This window comes from Lepisma saccharinum, chromosome 30 (assembly GCF_977018435.1).
Source record: "Lepisma saccharinum chromosome 30, izLepSacc3.1, whole genome shotgun sequence".
Lineage (NCBI taxonomy): Eukaryota > Metazoa > Arthropoda > Insecta > Zygentoma > Lepismatidae > Lepisma > Lepisma saccharinum.
This window is the reverse complement of record NC_139258.1, coordinates 25,516,261-25,530,959: the sequence shown is the minus strand read 5'-3', so window position 1 is coordinate 25,530,959 and position 14,699 is coordinate 25,516,261. Positions and strand designations below refer to the sequence as shown.

General features: G+C 42.9%; 1 protein-coding gene across 9 annotated transcripts in view; it reads left to right on the top strand.

Moving 5' to 3' along the window:
- The window catches only part of CASK (peripheral plasma membrane protein CASK), a 286,894-nt gene that overhangs the window by 193,079 nt on the left and 79,116 nt on the right, over nt 1-14,699 (top strand). For all 9 annotated transcript variants that reach the window (XM_083115521.1, XM_083115517.1, XM_083115519.1 and 6 more), the window contains exon 2: nt 9,575-9,766. In XM_083115521.1, coding sequence (XP_082971647.1) covers nt 9,575-9,766 — 192 coding nt within the window. The remainder of the gene's footprint in view (nt 1-9,574; nt 9,767-14,699) is intronic.

The following is a 14,699-nucleotide window of genomic DNA, read 5'->3' as shown; positions in this document are numbered from 1 at the left end:
TACCTGGACGTATGATACAAAGGTGCAGCCGAAGCATGAAGCAGAGTTTGGAGCAAGGGCCCCCGTACCCCCTCAGTATGCTCATTAGGCAAATTTAATTAGACCCTTGTCCATTTTATTCCGTTATTCTGCAGAACCCCAGGTCGGCTGTTTAGGCTGCTGCACGTCACACAGTTGCCAGTCAATGTTGTGCAATATCCCTACCCATAGCTTGTGTATTTATTGTTCCTGCTCATGGGTGCCGAAAATCGGTGTCGTCCTAATTGCGAACACTTCCTGCCTGAACAGGAATTTACTGGAAGGTGTGCGTCCTAATTGCGAACACATTTTTCTGCCTTGAGACCTTTTAACTCTTTCTGAAAGAGACTCGTTGACCTGTGTGTCCTGTTGAAACAATCGTAAATAAGTGTCTCTTTTCTTCTCTCGAGGAAACGCAAGGACTAGAGGTACAACATTTGCTTCTAAATTTGTACATCTCAAGTCCGCATGTATGGTATTATATCTGAGAAAACTGGGTAGCAGAGCTTTTGAACGTTCCATCCATAAAAAAAAATGTGTTTGGGTCTTCAAAGTCTACCTTCCTTTGGTGCTGGCAAAGACCAGAATTCTCGTGTCTTACCCTTACCTGTTTTTAAAAACAGGTTTTCAGTTCTGTGTGTTCGCAATTAGGACGTGAAAATATTTCTCAGTTTGATGTGCTCGCAATTAGGATGATTCAGGCACTGTTCGCAATTAGGACGCAACCCCGAAAATCGGGGCAAACTAAGGACTCAATGACTGTTTCTTCTTTCTCGTTTGAGAATTTCGTAACTTAGGGGAGAGTCGTACAGTACCGGCCGTCCTACAGTATCGGCCAGTTGCTATACCGCGTTTGTTACAACCTGTCCCGGTTCCCGCGCTAGTTGCTCCCTTGCTTTTCTCGGTGCTGGGGAAAGTCAAAGCCAGGCAGCCAATTAAAATACGCAACGTCGCAACAGCGTCTACGTAAGCGCCTCTCTTCTGGCTTCCATTCGCTCCTCGCTGCCCAGCAGACGATTTTTTCCTCGTTTCTCATTGGCACCGAAACTGTCGAGCGCTCCCTAGCGCGGGAAAGGGGACAGGTTGTAACAAACGCGGTATACTTCGGACATTTGACGCTACATAGCAATAGTTGACGGGAGTAGGAGGGAAGGATATGTATTCTTGTGCGCTATAGTTCTGGGTCACCCGCTTTTACGCAGTATTGTGAGAGCTGTGCCTGTGTTACTATGAAAAGTCAAGTGGCTGCGTGAGAGAAGTTATGTCTAGGGCCCTAGTATTCATGTTTGACGTAAGTGTTTGATTTGTTTGTCAGATTCAGTTTATCGGTATTCTATAAGGATACGAAAACCTGTAAATAGTTTATCAAATTGATTATGAACAACGTGTAATCGGAACTTTTGTTACCACCTAATGATCGTACAGTATCGGCCAGCGAAGTGTCGTCCAGTATCGGCCACACAGATTTTCATACGCACCTACTACAGTCCTGTTTTCAGAATAAGATTGCAGACTAGGAGGGCAACAAAATAGGTAAATGGACTGAAGAGGCAATGAAAGAGGCGGTAAATGAGATAGTGACAAACAAAATGACAGCAAGACAAGCAGCTACGTAGTATATATTGTTTACCAAGAAGCACGTTAGGAGATAGATGTGATATGGGTGTGAACCTGACACCTCCACAAAAATTAAGATTTAAGAAGACGTTTGATGACGAAAAGGAAAAACAATTACTTTCGTATATTAAAGACTTGGACAATAAGTTTATGCCCCTCAGTAAATAAGAAGACAAAGGAGACAACTGTAGAAACTGCACAATGCATAATTAGTCTAGAGTCATTTGAAGAAAATTGTGTTCAGTGTACCGAATGTGGAGTTTGGCACTGTTGAATGCGTAGACTAAGAAAATATTTTGTATTTCTGTGACTAATGTAAAAATGTGATTTCAACTCTGCTTTAATGGACTTTATTTCCACATTTGTTAACTACCGTGCCTTTGTACACATAGTTCAGTTTCTTCATAAAACTGAAGCATTTATCAATAGTTACACCACCTAAAATTAAAATATTGACTGGCCGATACTGGACGACAATTCTTCCACTCATTGAAAATTCAGCTTTTCGTTTCTTTTTTTTATATATCTTGTAGTTCTGAAAATATTTTTCATAGAAATTAAACCCGTGTTCCTTAAAGTATGCATTGAGGTATCATATTACTATGTTCAATCCGACTTTCTCCTAATCCTTTATCAGTTATAATCAATAAACTTAAGGTGGCCGGTACTGTAAGACTCTCCCCTATACAACTATTTTATAACGATACCTTACTTTGTTCAAACTAAATTGGCTCATTTGGAGTGGAGTAGGACGGTACGTCCCCTGGATATCCAGGTCGCGACGTCCCCTGGATATCCAGGTCGGGATATCCCATGGATGTCCTATAGATATCCAGAACAGGATATCCTATGGACGTGTAATGTAGATCCACAATAACCATGGATATGATCTGGACATTTGTGGATATCCTGTGGATATCCCTCAGATATTTGTGCCGTATGGGATAGTGTAAGCTATTAGTGTAACTTGAATTAAAATGGTGGCTCCTGTGCAAAGCCTCCTTTAGACAGGAGAATTTTTGGTAGCTAACTAACAACGTGGGTGCATCCAAAGAAAAATTGACATCAATATCTGTAGCGGATACTTTAAAATGGCAATTTTTTCAGACAATGTTCCTGGGATTCACCCGGCGGGGAGCTAAAGAGGTAAGGAGTGTGGTGCTGATCACATCACTTCTGCTGTAACAGAGATCGAGAATCAACACCTTTTTCCGAGAGACAGTCCAATAAAAAGAGGAGAGCTTATGCATGTAAACATTTGATGTAGCATTTGGGTTAGCAGAACAAAAGAGGAAAATATAGTTTGAGGTGTTTCTTCCTCACACTCCCCTCCCACCCCTTCAAGGATTCGAGAAAATTCAGACTGAAACGTGAGGTATGAGGCCATTTTTAGAGGAATACTAAACTATAATTAGCACAGATTTCTTTTTTAATTAGGTCTTTGTGCAAAATGTTGAGATGTTACAAGTAGACTATAGTTACAGTGTCGTAAATCACTGGACTATTTTGTCATAACCTTCAATGGTGCTAAAGTGAGACACAGTAAGGCGGAGTGGTAGCACACCACTGTCTGAAGCCAGGGTCCTGAGTTCGAATCCTGCTTTGACATGGGTGTTCTTCGTGAGTGTCCCTTCATCAGTTTCATCTCATCTTCATCGTCGCGATTAGCCGAAAGTGGCAGAAAAGCGATAACCTAATTCAATCAATCAAAGAGACTTGAAGTAAGATGCAGATGTTTTGTTGCTGGTTTTAGTATTTCTCGTCGCTCTTCTTTGACACCTTCACCTAATCGCGACGATGAGGATGAAAGATGATGAGATGAATCGACACTCACAGGGAAACACCCGCAACCTTCGGTGGTGAACTCGTGAGTCGATCACTCCACGCATTCGGTCACCAGGGTGGCTTACTGGCTTAAATATTGAAAACTTGTTTCTCCGAATATATGCATTTTGTTATAGATTACACAAGTCGTTAAACCTCTTTGTCTCTTGTTACTGAATCCAACCAAAGTTCTCCCAAAAGGACAAGTTAATATGCTTGGAGACATGTTTCCAGGGTTGGCAACGCTGGAACTAACTCTTGAGCTTGACCTTCAGGCAAAAGATTTAACAGTGTGTCGGCTGGTTGAACAAGCTACCGTCAGCCGCAACTAATCAATTTTGAGGCAAGAGCTCGAGGAACAACTGAAAGTTGCGATAACGACCCTCCCCAGTAGGCTTATTGGAGAAGGGGGTTGCTTCTCTTGGTTTTTGCGGTAATTTCCTCTGCCTTTCTCGAGTCTTATTTCGATTTTGTTATAGGTAACTAGCTGATTACCCGGCGTATTAGACAGGAAAATAATGAATTCTAACTATAGTGTAAAATGTAACTAATTTTAAATGTGATCGTGAATGTCACCAATTAGCTTAGCGACTCCGAAAACTATGGATTCGACATTAATCTAGGTCATTTGTGGCATTTTATTGTTCACACCCTCTCACTCCCCATGCCCATAGGTGATGAACTTGGAGTTGAACCGCATTGGGAGTGTCACTAAAAGTATGGATTCCATTCGCAACACAGCCTAAATGTTAGACAACCCGAGACACACTATCGTTGTGCAGATTGCATAGAGTCACGGATGTTTGTTTGTGCGGAATTTAATATCTGTGGTTCTCCGATTATTACATGTCACCCCTAGGGGTGCCAGGGGTGTCTTACCTCCACAGTATTTATTTCCAGGTTTCAAGTGATACGTGTACCAAATTTGGTTGAAATCGCTCCAGGCGTTCGAGAGTTATTGCTGAACAAACAAAGACACACATATACACACATACATCCATTTTTATATATATAGAGAAGATGATCCGTTGGATGAAATTCATGAACGCGTCTGCGCTCGCTTATCACAATATACATGCACACACTCTTGTGACGGGAATCTCTGGTGCAAGCGAACGAAAAGAATTCCTCTGCGCAAGTAGGACTCAAGAGAGCTGGCCCAATGACCGCGTGAAAGGGGAAGTGCATGGGGGGAAAACGCGGCTGCGGCTACCATGTGTTCATGCATTGAAGAAAACAAGAATTGTGTACAAAGGTGAAACAAATATTTACTTTTCGTAAGTTATATGATGACGTCACACTTGGGTCACTAACATAATGATGTTTAAAGGCAAACAAACCAAACAAAAGTTACAGTAATACGGTATGTGACCAAAACAAAACTTACATTAATATGGCATGTGACCACCCCGGACCTTCACACAAATTTTACAACGATGTTCCATGCTTTCAATGAGGTGATCAACCATCGCAGATGCGAGCAATGGCCATTCCTCCATTAGGGCAGTTTCCAACTCGCTCAGACTGGCTGGAGGAGGTAAACATGCAGAGACAGCACGCCGAGGGCATCCCAAAGGTTTTCAATGGGATTAAGGTCGGTTGAATACGCCGGCCACTCCACACGAGAAATGCCCTCGCTTTCCAGGTACTCGTCAACGATGGGGACGGGCATTATCATCCATAAGGAGGAAATCAGGACCAACTGCTGCAGCGTAGTGTCTCACAATGGGGTCTAGGACTTCATCCCCGATACCGCGTAGCCGTCACAGAAATTTACAAAATGGCAAATATTCCGATTTAAGGATGGAAGATGACATCCGGCATATGTCCCCCACGACTTGCTCGGCAGTACCTCACACTCTCGATGAAATTTATAGTCACTTTTTCACATACTTGCTCATCCATGTGGTTGATAGCACGTTCAATTCAAGCGTACGGACTAAGGACATGACCGTACGGTTGGCAACGCTGCGCTTTCACCACTCGATTTCCCTTCTCCTCCTCTGCCGCTATGCGCGGTCCTGCTCTACAGTTAGCTGGGACAGGGTATAGTCGCAAGGAGAAAGGTCACGTGACCTAGCTGGCCAGTTGTGGTCACCATTGCGAAAGAGAACTCGGCCCTGGAATTTCTCCCGCAGCAAGGCAATCGTCTCGTGGAAGGTGTGGCAATTAGCGCCATCTTATAGAAACCACATGCGTTCAATATCAATGCCGTTCAAAAGCGGCCACAAAAAAAACTGCTAACCATATTGTGGTACCGTTCTCCATTAACTGTCACTGCATTTCCGTCCTCGTCTTGATGAACGTACGGTCCTATCGCTCCACCAGCCCAAAATTCACACCACGCGGTTATACGAGGGGAGGCTGGTAAATATTGAGCCTTACCCAGAAAAGATTGAGCTAGGAAGCTGTAGCTACCACACTACTCTACATGCTCCTCCAGAAAGTCAATGCACTTCCGACATCTGTCCTGCAGCTTCTTAAGTCCCTGCGAATGAAATTCTTCCAACTGCTGGTGTAACCACTCACTTGCAGCATTAGTTGACTCCTGAACACTCCCAAATCGTTGTCCTTTAAGTGTTTTTTTTCAGATGGGGAACAGATGATAGTTAGATGCAGCCAGGTCAGGCGAATAGGGTGGATAGGGCAACACTTGAAAGCCTAAGGAGGTCAGTGTCGCCATTGCTTCACCTGCAGTGTGTGGCGAGACATTGTCATGCAACTTTTCTGGAGGTGCTGCCATTTTCAAATTGTACCTGAAAAACAAAGGGAAGTTAAAATCATAGAAATTTTTACACCATTACATATAGAAGAATTGACCAGTACACCCTGCAAATTTCAGCCTCCTAGCTCATTTTTTTCTGGGTAAGGCTCAATACTTATCAGCCTCCTCTCGTATATCAGATATTTGTATCGTATCAAACTAATTCCTCTACTAACTGGTTAAAGACGTCAATAAAACGAAATAATTGAAATAGTTGTATTATGTATAACTTTTTACTTGCCCTCTATTATTATAAATAAAAATAAATTTCAAACTTATATTTGTCTTGTATCCATGTGTTATTTTTATTGTTGTGTATTGGCGTCTGTTAATGGTCTTTTGAGAGAGAGCGAGTATTCAACACTCGCAACCACAATACTTTGTGTGTGTTTTCGATATTATCCTTAGCAAAGTATATTTGAAGTCAAAAGTAATTGCTTATCTTATGTTGATTTAACAAAAACTCTCTCTCCCCGGAAATTTTTGGTGCGGGGGGGATTTTTGAGGCCAAGATTGTTGGTTGGGGAAATCCCCCCTGTTATATGTCTTTCTTATGACTTTTGAGACTGGAATCCCGAGGTTTATCCATAATTTTCCATCTGGAGGATTTAGTTCTTGTTTATAGGAAACAATGGTAAAATTAGAGTCGAACGACTATTAATTTGACCTCTGTGAAAAGTTTTATGGGAGTGTTGAGGAAATTTGCGGCGGATGTTAAGGGATGTTCTGGTGTTTGGGTAAATCACTGCTGGAGTCCACAATTTATTATTTTCAAGAAGTTCCCGAATTGGCCTCATATTGATGGGTGGGCATTTTAACACCAATTTCCTGTCGGGGATCGAACCCGGAACCGATCGTTCCAAAGGCAGGAGCACTAATCATTCGGATACAGAATTTGATTAAGTCAACAAAGTATAATCAAGTAAATAAAAGTAAAGCACTCCTCTGTGCCTTGCACCATGCCATGAAGGCGTATAAGGGGTGTGGAGTTAGGGCCCCACACTTTCTTGATCACGGCCGAAGGTGAGGCTGATGTGATCAGCAACACGCCCCTAGCCACCTTTACCCCCAGAGTTTCCTCCGGGTACCCACTTTATACGACGCTGGGTGGTCGCCGGAGCCGCATAACAACAAATTTGTTTCCTGGATGTTTCTCGTATTAGCCAGCTGGTCAGGACTGATTTTTCAGGAAGTAATTGTCTATGGACAAGCCCAAGCACCTAGCAGGAAAGAAAATGAAAATGTTGTGAACGTTTTGTGTAGTGTTCGCAGATGTGCACGTGGAATTCGCAATGCAGAAAAGTGGAGCAAAGGCAGGAAAGCTACCGCCTATTTAGCTGGTCGGGGCAGGAAAACCTGTGCTAATGATACAGAAACCTCTTACTCCCCAGAGACGCTTAATGCATTTGGCTCAATTGCAACACGGGTTAGTGGACAGTTTCGGATTCACGACACGTCAACTCGTGTATGTGCTGTGAAATTCCCTACGGGAGAAACACACGAGAGTGGGGAAAACTAAGTTAAAATTTTCTCGTTCTGCATCTCTACTGCAAGCCACCAAACAGTGGCGGATAGCAGGCACGTATCCAGGGGGGGGCCCAAGATAGTATTTTTATTTCTTCATAAACCTCTCGACTGATTCTCAGTGGTCAAAAGAATATATTTCGATTATGTTTTGTTTGCTGCGCCCGTAACGAATCAACGCAGCTAAGTATAGTACAGAGATGACAGCTTTTTACCTTGGAGTCTTCACGTATTTGTGATTGATTTTTTTATTTTTACTTGTCATTTCTGCCACTCTTTGGATAATCGCGAAGATGAAGATGCAGGCACGTATCTAGAAATATATTTCCGGGTGGTCCGAACCGAATGTCTCAATAATAATAATGTTTAAATTAATATTAATATGTAATTACTTAATGTCGTATTATTATTACATGAATAGGCATAAAGACTGTTTAAGAATAGATATAATAGCGCGTTCGCCAAAACTTGTACAAAAACAACTGCCTTACAAGGAAATTTATGTCAAATAAATAAAGAATTGAATATATATTCAATAAAAAAATGATGTTAGACCCAGTTGACGAAAAGTAAAAATAAAATATTGTTTAATATTTTATGCTGCTGTCATTCAAAGCTGTATGATCCCAATCTAATCATTACTTCGGCGGAGGTAACAAAAACCCTTGATTACACAAGAAATGCTAAAGAAGTATAACTTCATTATTTAATTAGTAAGTGGGGGATTCGGACTCCCTGGACCCTCCGTAAATTCGTCCTTGATGATATGAAATTAATGAAAGGACACTCGCAAAGAACATTCATGCGCAGGCCAGGATTCGAACCCGGACCCCTGGCGTCGTAGCGTTCTCTGCTCACCACCTCCGCCACGGAGGTTGGTAATAGATCGTAGATCACATAGTAAATTGCTAAAACTGAAGGTACAATACCCGCCTAGGGGTCATATCCCCCCCTTCCCTCTGGTCAGAAAGAGATTCCTGTCACATCACTGACTGACTGGCATGTGCATCGAATGCACATAAGTACGTGAATAGGAAAGCTAATGCATATCACACCTACAACTATGCCAGATTGCCTACCATGCAACACATAATTTTGTAGAGAAAGTAACTGTTAAGAGTATAAAGATGGCTAAATGTTCTGACCCGGATTCTGGTTTATATTCTGTGGCTTTGTTGTCGTGATGTAATGGCGTAAATGTTGTAAAGTTGAAAGAAATGGTTATTTTTATAAATTAACTGTTTATTCAAGAACATGTGGATTAATTTAAACAGTAACAATGTTACATTTTGTGTTGCTGAACTGGAAGTATACTGGAAACAACAAAAATATAAAAATAATAATCATTGATACTAAATCATAGTCAAAGGAGCTCTGCTCCAAGTTTCATCGAAAGTGTGCGTGGGATTTTCTTCCTTTCTTCCCTAAATATGTTACTCTCTGGGAGAAATGTATCCTCAGAACTGAATAAGAAAATGCTACAGATTTCAGTAAATACCGAGTCGTATATTGAGAGGAATCCTCTCAAAATAAGACAATTTTTACTGACAATTTCTTATTCAGTTCTGAAAACATAATTCTTCCAGAGAATAGCAGATTTAAGAATGAAAAAGAAGAACAAAATTTCACTCAAGCACACTTACTCTAAATTTGAAGAAGATTTATCCTTACTTTTAGAAATCTTCTCATTCAGACCTGGGAGGTAATTTTAAGATGTATTCGAATTTTCAGAAATAATTTTAGTCAATACTGAGAATATTTGTCAAATTAGTCATTTAGGAAACTGTTCGAAGTAGACTAAGAGTGTGTTGTTTTGTGTTTCCGCAGGCGCTGTTGCAAGCACACGATGTGGTCGCCCACGAGGTGTACGGCGAGGACGCCATCCGAGTCACTCCGCCGCCTGTGATGCCTTACCTCAATGGCGGAGATGAGCTGGAAGGGCCGAACGGCGACGTCGAGATGGAGAACGTAACAAGAGTTCGATTGGTGCAGTTCCAAAAGAACACCGACGAGCCTATGGTGAGTACGCCTCAACTTTGTGTGTAAGAACTTAGAATTCAACTGTTCCCAAGTGGTTTCCAGTTGTTGTCCTCAATCAGATTGTAGTCGCTCGCCAAAAGCAGTTTCCAGTCGGCTGTCCCCAAGCAGTTTTTAGGCACCTCTCTCAAAGGAATTTCCAGTCGGCTGTTCCAATGCACTTTCAAGTTGCCTGTGTCCAAAGCAGTTTCCAGTCGCCTGTCCTCCAAAGCAGTTTCCAGTCCCGTCGCCTGTCCCCAAAAGCAGTTTCCAGTCGCCTGTCCCCCAAAACAGTTTCCAGTCGGTTGTCCCCAAAGCATTTTGCAGTCGGCTGTTCCCCAAAGCAGTTTCCAGTCGGCTGTGCCCCAAAGCAGTTTCCAGTCGGCTGTCCCCCAAAGCAGTTTCCAGTCGGCTGTCCCCCAAGGCAGTTTCCAGTCGGCTGTCCCCCAAGGCAGTTTCCAGTCGGCTGTCCCCCAAGGCAGTTTCCAGTCGGCTGTCCCCCAAGGCAGTTTCCAGTCGGCTGTCCCCCAAGGCAGTTTCCAGTCGGCTGTCCCCCAAGGCAGTTTCCAGTCGGCTGTCCCCCAAAGCAGTTTCCAGTCGGCTGTCCCCCAAAGCAATTTCCAGTGGGCTGTCCCCCAAAGCAGTTTCCAGAGGGCTGTCCCCCAAAGCATTTTGCAGTCGCCTGTCCCCCAAAGCATTTTGCAGTCGCCTGTCCCCCAAAGCAGTTTCCAGTCGCCTGTCCCCCAAAGCATTTTGCAGTCGCCTGTCCCCCAAAGCAGTTTCCAGTGCATTGTCCCACAAAGCAGTTTCCAGTGCATTGTCCCACAAAGGAGTTTCCAGTCGGCTGTCCCCCAATTCATTTTGCAATCGACTGTCCCCCAAAGCAGTTTCCAGTGCGTTGTCCCACAAAGCAGTTTCCAGTCGGCTGTCCCCCAACGCATTTTGCAATCGCCTGTCCCCCAAAGCATTTTGCAGTCGCCTATCCCCAAAAGCAGTTTCCAGTGGGCTGTCCCCAAAAGCATTTTGCAGTCGGTTGTCCCCCAAAGCATTTTGCAGTCGGCTGTCCCCCAAAGCATTTTGCAGTCGGCTGTCCCCCAAAGCATTTTGCAGTCGGCTGTCCCCCAAAGCATTTTGCAGTCGGCTGTCCCCCAAAGCAGTTTCCAGTCGGCTGTCCCCCAAAGCAGTTTCCAGTCGGCTGTCACCCAAAGCAGTTTCCAGTCTAGTTGCCTTCACTTGTTCCAAGCGGTATGCATTCACCTGTTACAAGAGTGGTGAGGTTCCCAGTCGACTGCCCCTAGGATTTTAGGATTTGTTAGTCAGCTGTTCCCATGTTATTTCATTGTGTTCAAACAGTTTGCCTTTTCCATTGGACGTCGTCAGTTGGCAGCAGAAATGGCTAGTTAAGACCTTTTACTCCTCCTACCCCATTATCTGCCCGCTCATTTCAGATTTCCCTCTTTTCTTCTATCTCCATTGTTTCTTTGTTTCCTGTACCTTCGTATTGACAGAAAGCAACTTTGGGACTTGCTTATATTTAGTTCTGACTTTGTTGCAGTCTTCTGCAAATGTCTTAATTTTCCTCCAGTTCACATCGTGAGGAATTCGTTTGATATGCTCCATTCTGGGCGTACCAATGTGTTTTTTCTCTTCTACCATTCCTTCAAGAACAGTTTGCATTATTACTTCATGTCTCAGGATATGGTGTATTTTCCTGCATTCTCTGTGGATGAGATATTTCCACTGGCTTCTCTTGCTAGGTGCATATCTCAAATTATCTTCCATTGTTATTTTAACTTCAATATTCTCCTGCAGCAGCGTATTTCTAAGGCTTTCAGTCTTTTCCTTTCAGCTTCAACCACTGTCCATGTTTCGCATCCAGATAGTGCTGTGCTCCATGCAAATGCCTCTAATTGAAATTTCATGAGGGAGAAGTGTTCTGGCGCAGGAGGTGATGATAATTCACATAATCCATTACACATAACCACTTGACAGAGTGTATGATTCTCAAATCTCTCTAATCCTCATCTTGACGTTTTGTTGACCGCTTTTCAAGAATTTCCCGGGTCCAATTAAGGAGTGGAAAACTGTAGGAAGCTCGGGTAATTTCGTGGTACTGAAAAGATAAGGCGAGCGAGGGTCACTCATGCATTCCAGGAAAGCCTCGAAACGTATTTTCAAGCCTGATTTGGCAATCTTAACGAGGTAAAAAAGAGAGATTCCGAGCTGACGGAGGAAGGGGCGAGTGCTCTTGACTTCACCCTCTGCAGAAGAGCGAAAATTGGTCAAGTTTTGCCTCCACGCAAGAACCAGCAGCTCAACTTCACCGAAGTCTGACACTAGCGAGATCTCTTCCCGAGAGAAGCTCAGATTTCGAAACGAGGGTGAGAGCACTCAGGGTGAGTTTCTCTTCTGAAAACTTTCATCACCCTTCTGGTTGCTAATGTTTTCTGGGGGGACGATAGTTCAGGGGTGAAAAATAGTAGTGCTGTAGATCATTCCCCCACTTCGTTCTTTTTAGGGGTGTGCGGAATCCCGAAAAGTCGGGATCGGGAAAAAACATTCCCGTCCCGATCCCGAATTCGGGAAATGATTTCCCGACTTCTCTGGATCCCGAACAGACGGGAAATTCCAAAAAGCAACTTTTGAAAGTGGTTAATAATTCTCAATGTTCTCTGAATTTTAAGTGCATGAATCTTTTCGGAAATTGTTAGTTTTCATTCCAGAAATGCAAATAACAATCACTTGAGAGAAAATAGCGAAAATGGTTTCGTGGGGCTATTGGTCAGCTACCGTGCATAATGGTTCGTGGGGCTATCCGCGAATGGTTTGTGGGGCTATCCGTGAATGGTTTGTGGGGCTATCCATCAGCTACCCGGGCTATCGGTCAGCTACCCGTGCATAATGTATAATTTCCACCGGTGACGAACACGATAGTAAGTACTTTTCGGTGAAGAAGGTTGAAACACTGCATACCCACAACATGAGTCAAGATGTGCCTGCCATATTGTGTGTTCCCAGGGTGGCGACAGACCTGGAAAACCGGGAAAAGTCAGGGAATTTGAGGTGTCAAAAAAAGTCAGGGAAATGTCAGGGAATTTAGTCTTCATTGATATTTTTTTTATATTTTTATTTTGTTTTATTTAAAGATATCGTTATGGAACTCTGCACGGGAACAGGAAATCTCGTTCGCAAGTTTCGGCCTCAACTTTTAGGCCCCTTTTATGCTCAACACAACCACGGCGCCAGAAACCAGAGATGGCAGGAGGAGAGAGAGAGAGAGAGGGAGAGAAATTTCTATCTCCCGGGCTTCTCGGCGGGAATTTTAAATTCGAACACTCTTTGGAGGAAAATTGTTATAACTCTGGCACTATGGGAGCAATCTACTTCGGATAACTTTCGTTTTGTAGCTAAAACATCAGACCGGACCGAGGAAGGGGGACTTGGGGGGCACGTCCCCCGAATCTCAATGAAAAAAAACATAATAATATGGTGTTTGCCCCCTCTTCTCCCGCAATTTGGAGAGAAGGCGAGAACTTTAGTATCCTTTTGCATTTTTGGAGGAAAATTGTTATAACTCTGGCACTATGGAAGCAATCTACTTCGGATAAGTTTTGTTATTCAGCTAAAACATCATAGCATGCAACCGTGCACAATTCACAACGCCGGACCGAGGAAGGGGGCTTGGAGGCACGAACACCGAATTTCAATGAAAAAAACGTAAAAATCTGTAGTTTGCCCTTTTTGCCTCGCTATTTTGGGGAGAGGTCGCGAACTTTAGTATTCTTTTCAAAGAATGGACATTTCTCAAGAGAATGAAACATATTTCATGTTCTTGTGTGCCATACAAGTTGAATAATAAGCCAAAATCTATTTTTCGTTTTACAAAAAATAGGTAATTTTCATTTTTAAAGGAAAATTGTTATAACTCTGGCACATGGGAGCAATCTACTTCGGATAAGTCTTGTTTTTCAGCTAAAACAGCAGAGCATGCAACCGTGCACAATTCAGAACGCCGGACCGAAGAAGCGGGCTTGGCGGCACGTCCCTCGAATTTCAATGAAAAAAAAAAATCTGGAGTTTGCCCCCTCTTCTCCCATTATTTTGGAGATAAGGCACAAACTTTAGTATTCTTTTCAAAGAATGGACATTTCTCAAGAGAATGAAACCTATTTTATGTTCTTGGGTGCCATACAAGTTGAATAATAAGCCAAAATGTGATATATATATATATATATATATATTTCTTTTTAAGGAAAAATAGGAAATTTGCATTTTTAGAGGAAAATTGTTATAACTCGGCCACTATGTGAGCAATCTACTTCGGATAAGTTTTGTTTTGCAGCTAAAACATCATAGCATGCAACCGTGTACAACTCAGAACGACGAACCGAGGAAGGGGGGTTTGGGGGTCGCGACCTCCAAATTTCAATGGAAAAAAATAAGAATCTGGACTTTGCCCCCTCTTCTCCCACTATTTGGGGAGAAGGCGCGAACTTTGTATTATTTTCAAAGAATGGACATTTCACAAGAGAATGAAACATATTTCATGTTCTTGGGTGCCATACAAGTTGAATAATAAGCCAAAACGTGATATTGTTTTTTTACGAAAAATAGGTAATTTTCATTTTTGGAGGAAAATTGTTACAACTTGGGCACTATCGGAGCAGTCTACTTGGGATAAGTTTTGTTTTGCAGCTAAAACATCAGAGCATGCAACCGTGCACAATTCAGAACGCCGAACCGAGGAAGGGTTTGGGGGGTGCGACCACCGAATTTCAATGGAAAAAGAAAACAGAAATCTGGAGTTTGCCCCTCTTCTCCCGCTATTTTGGGGAGAAGGCGTAAACCTTAATATTCTCTTCAAGGAATGGACGTTTCCAAGGAGATTGATTGAAACATGTTTCATGATCCTGGGTGCCATACAAGTTGGATAATG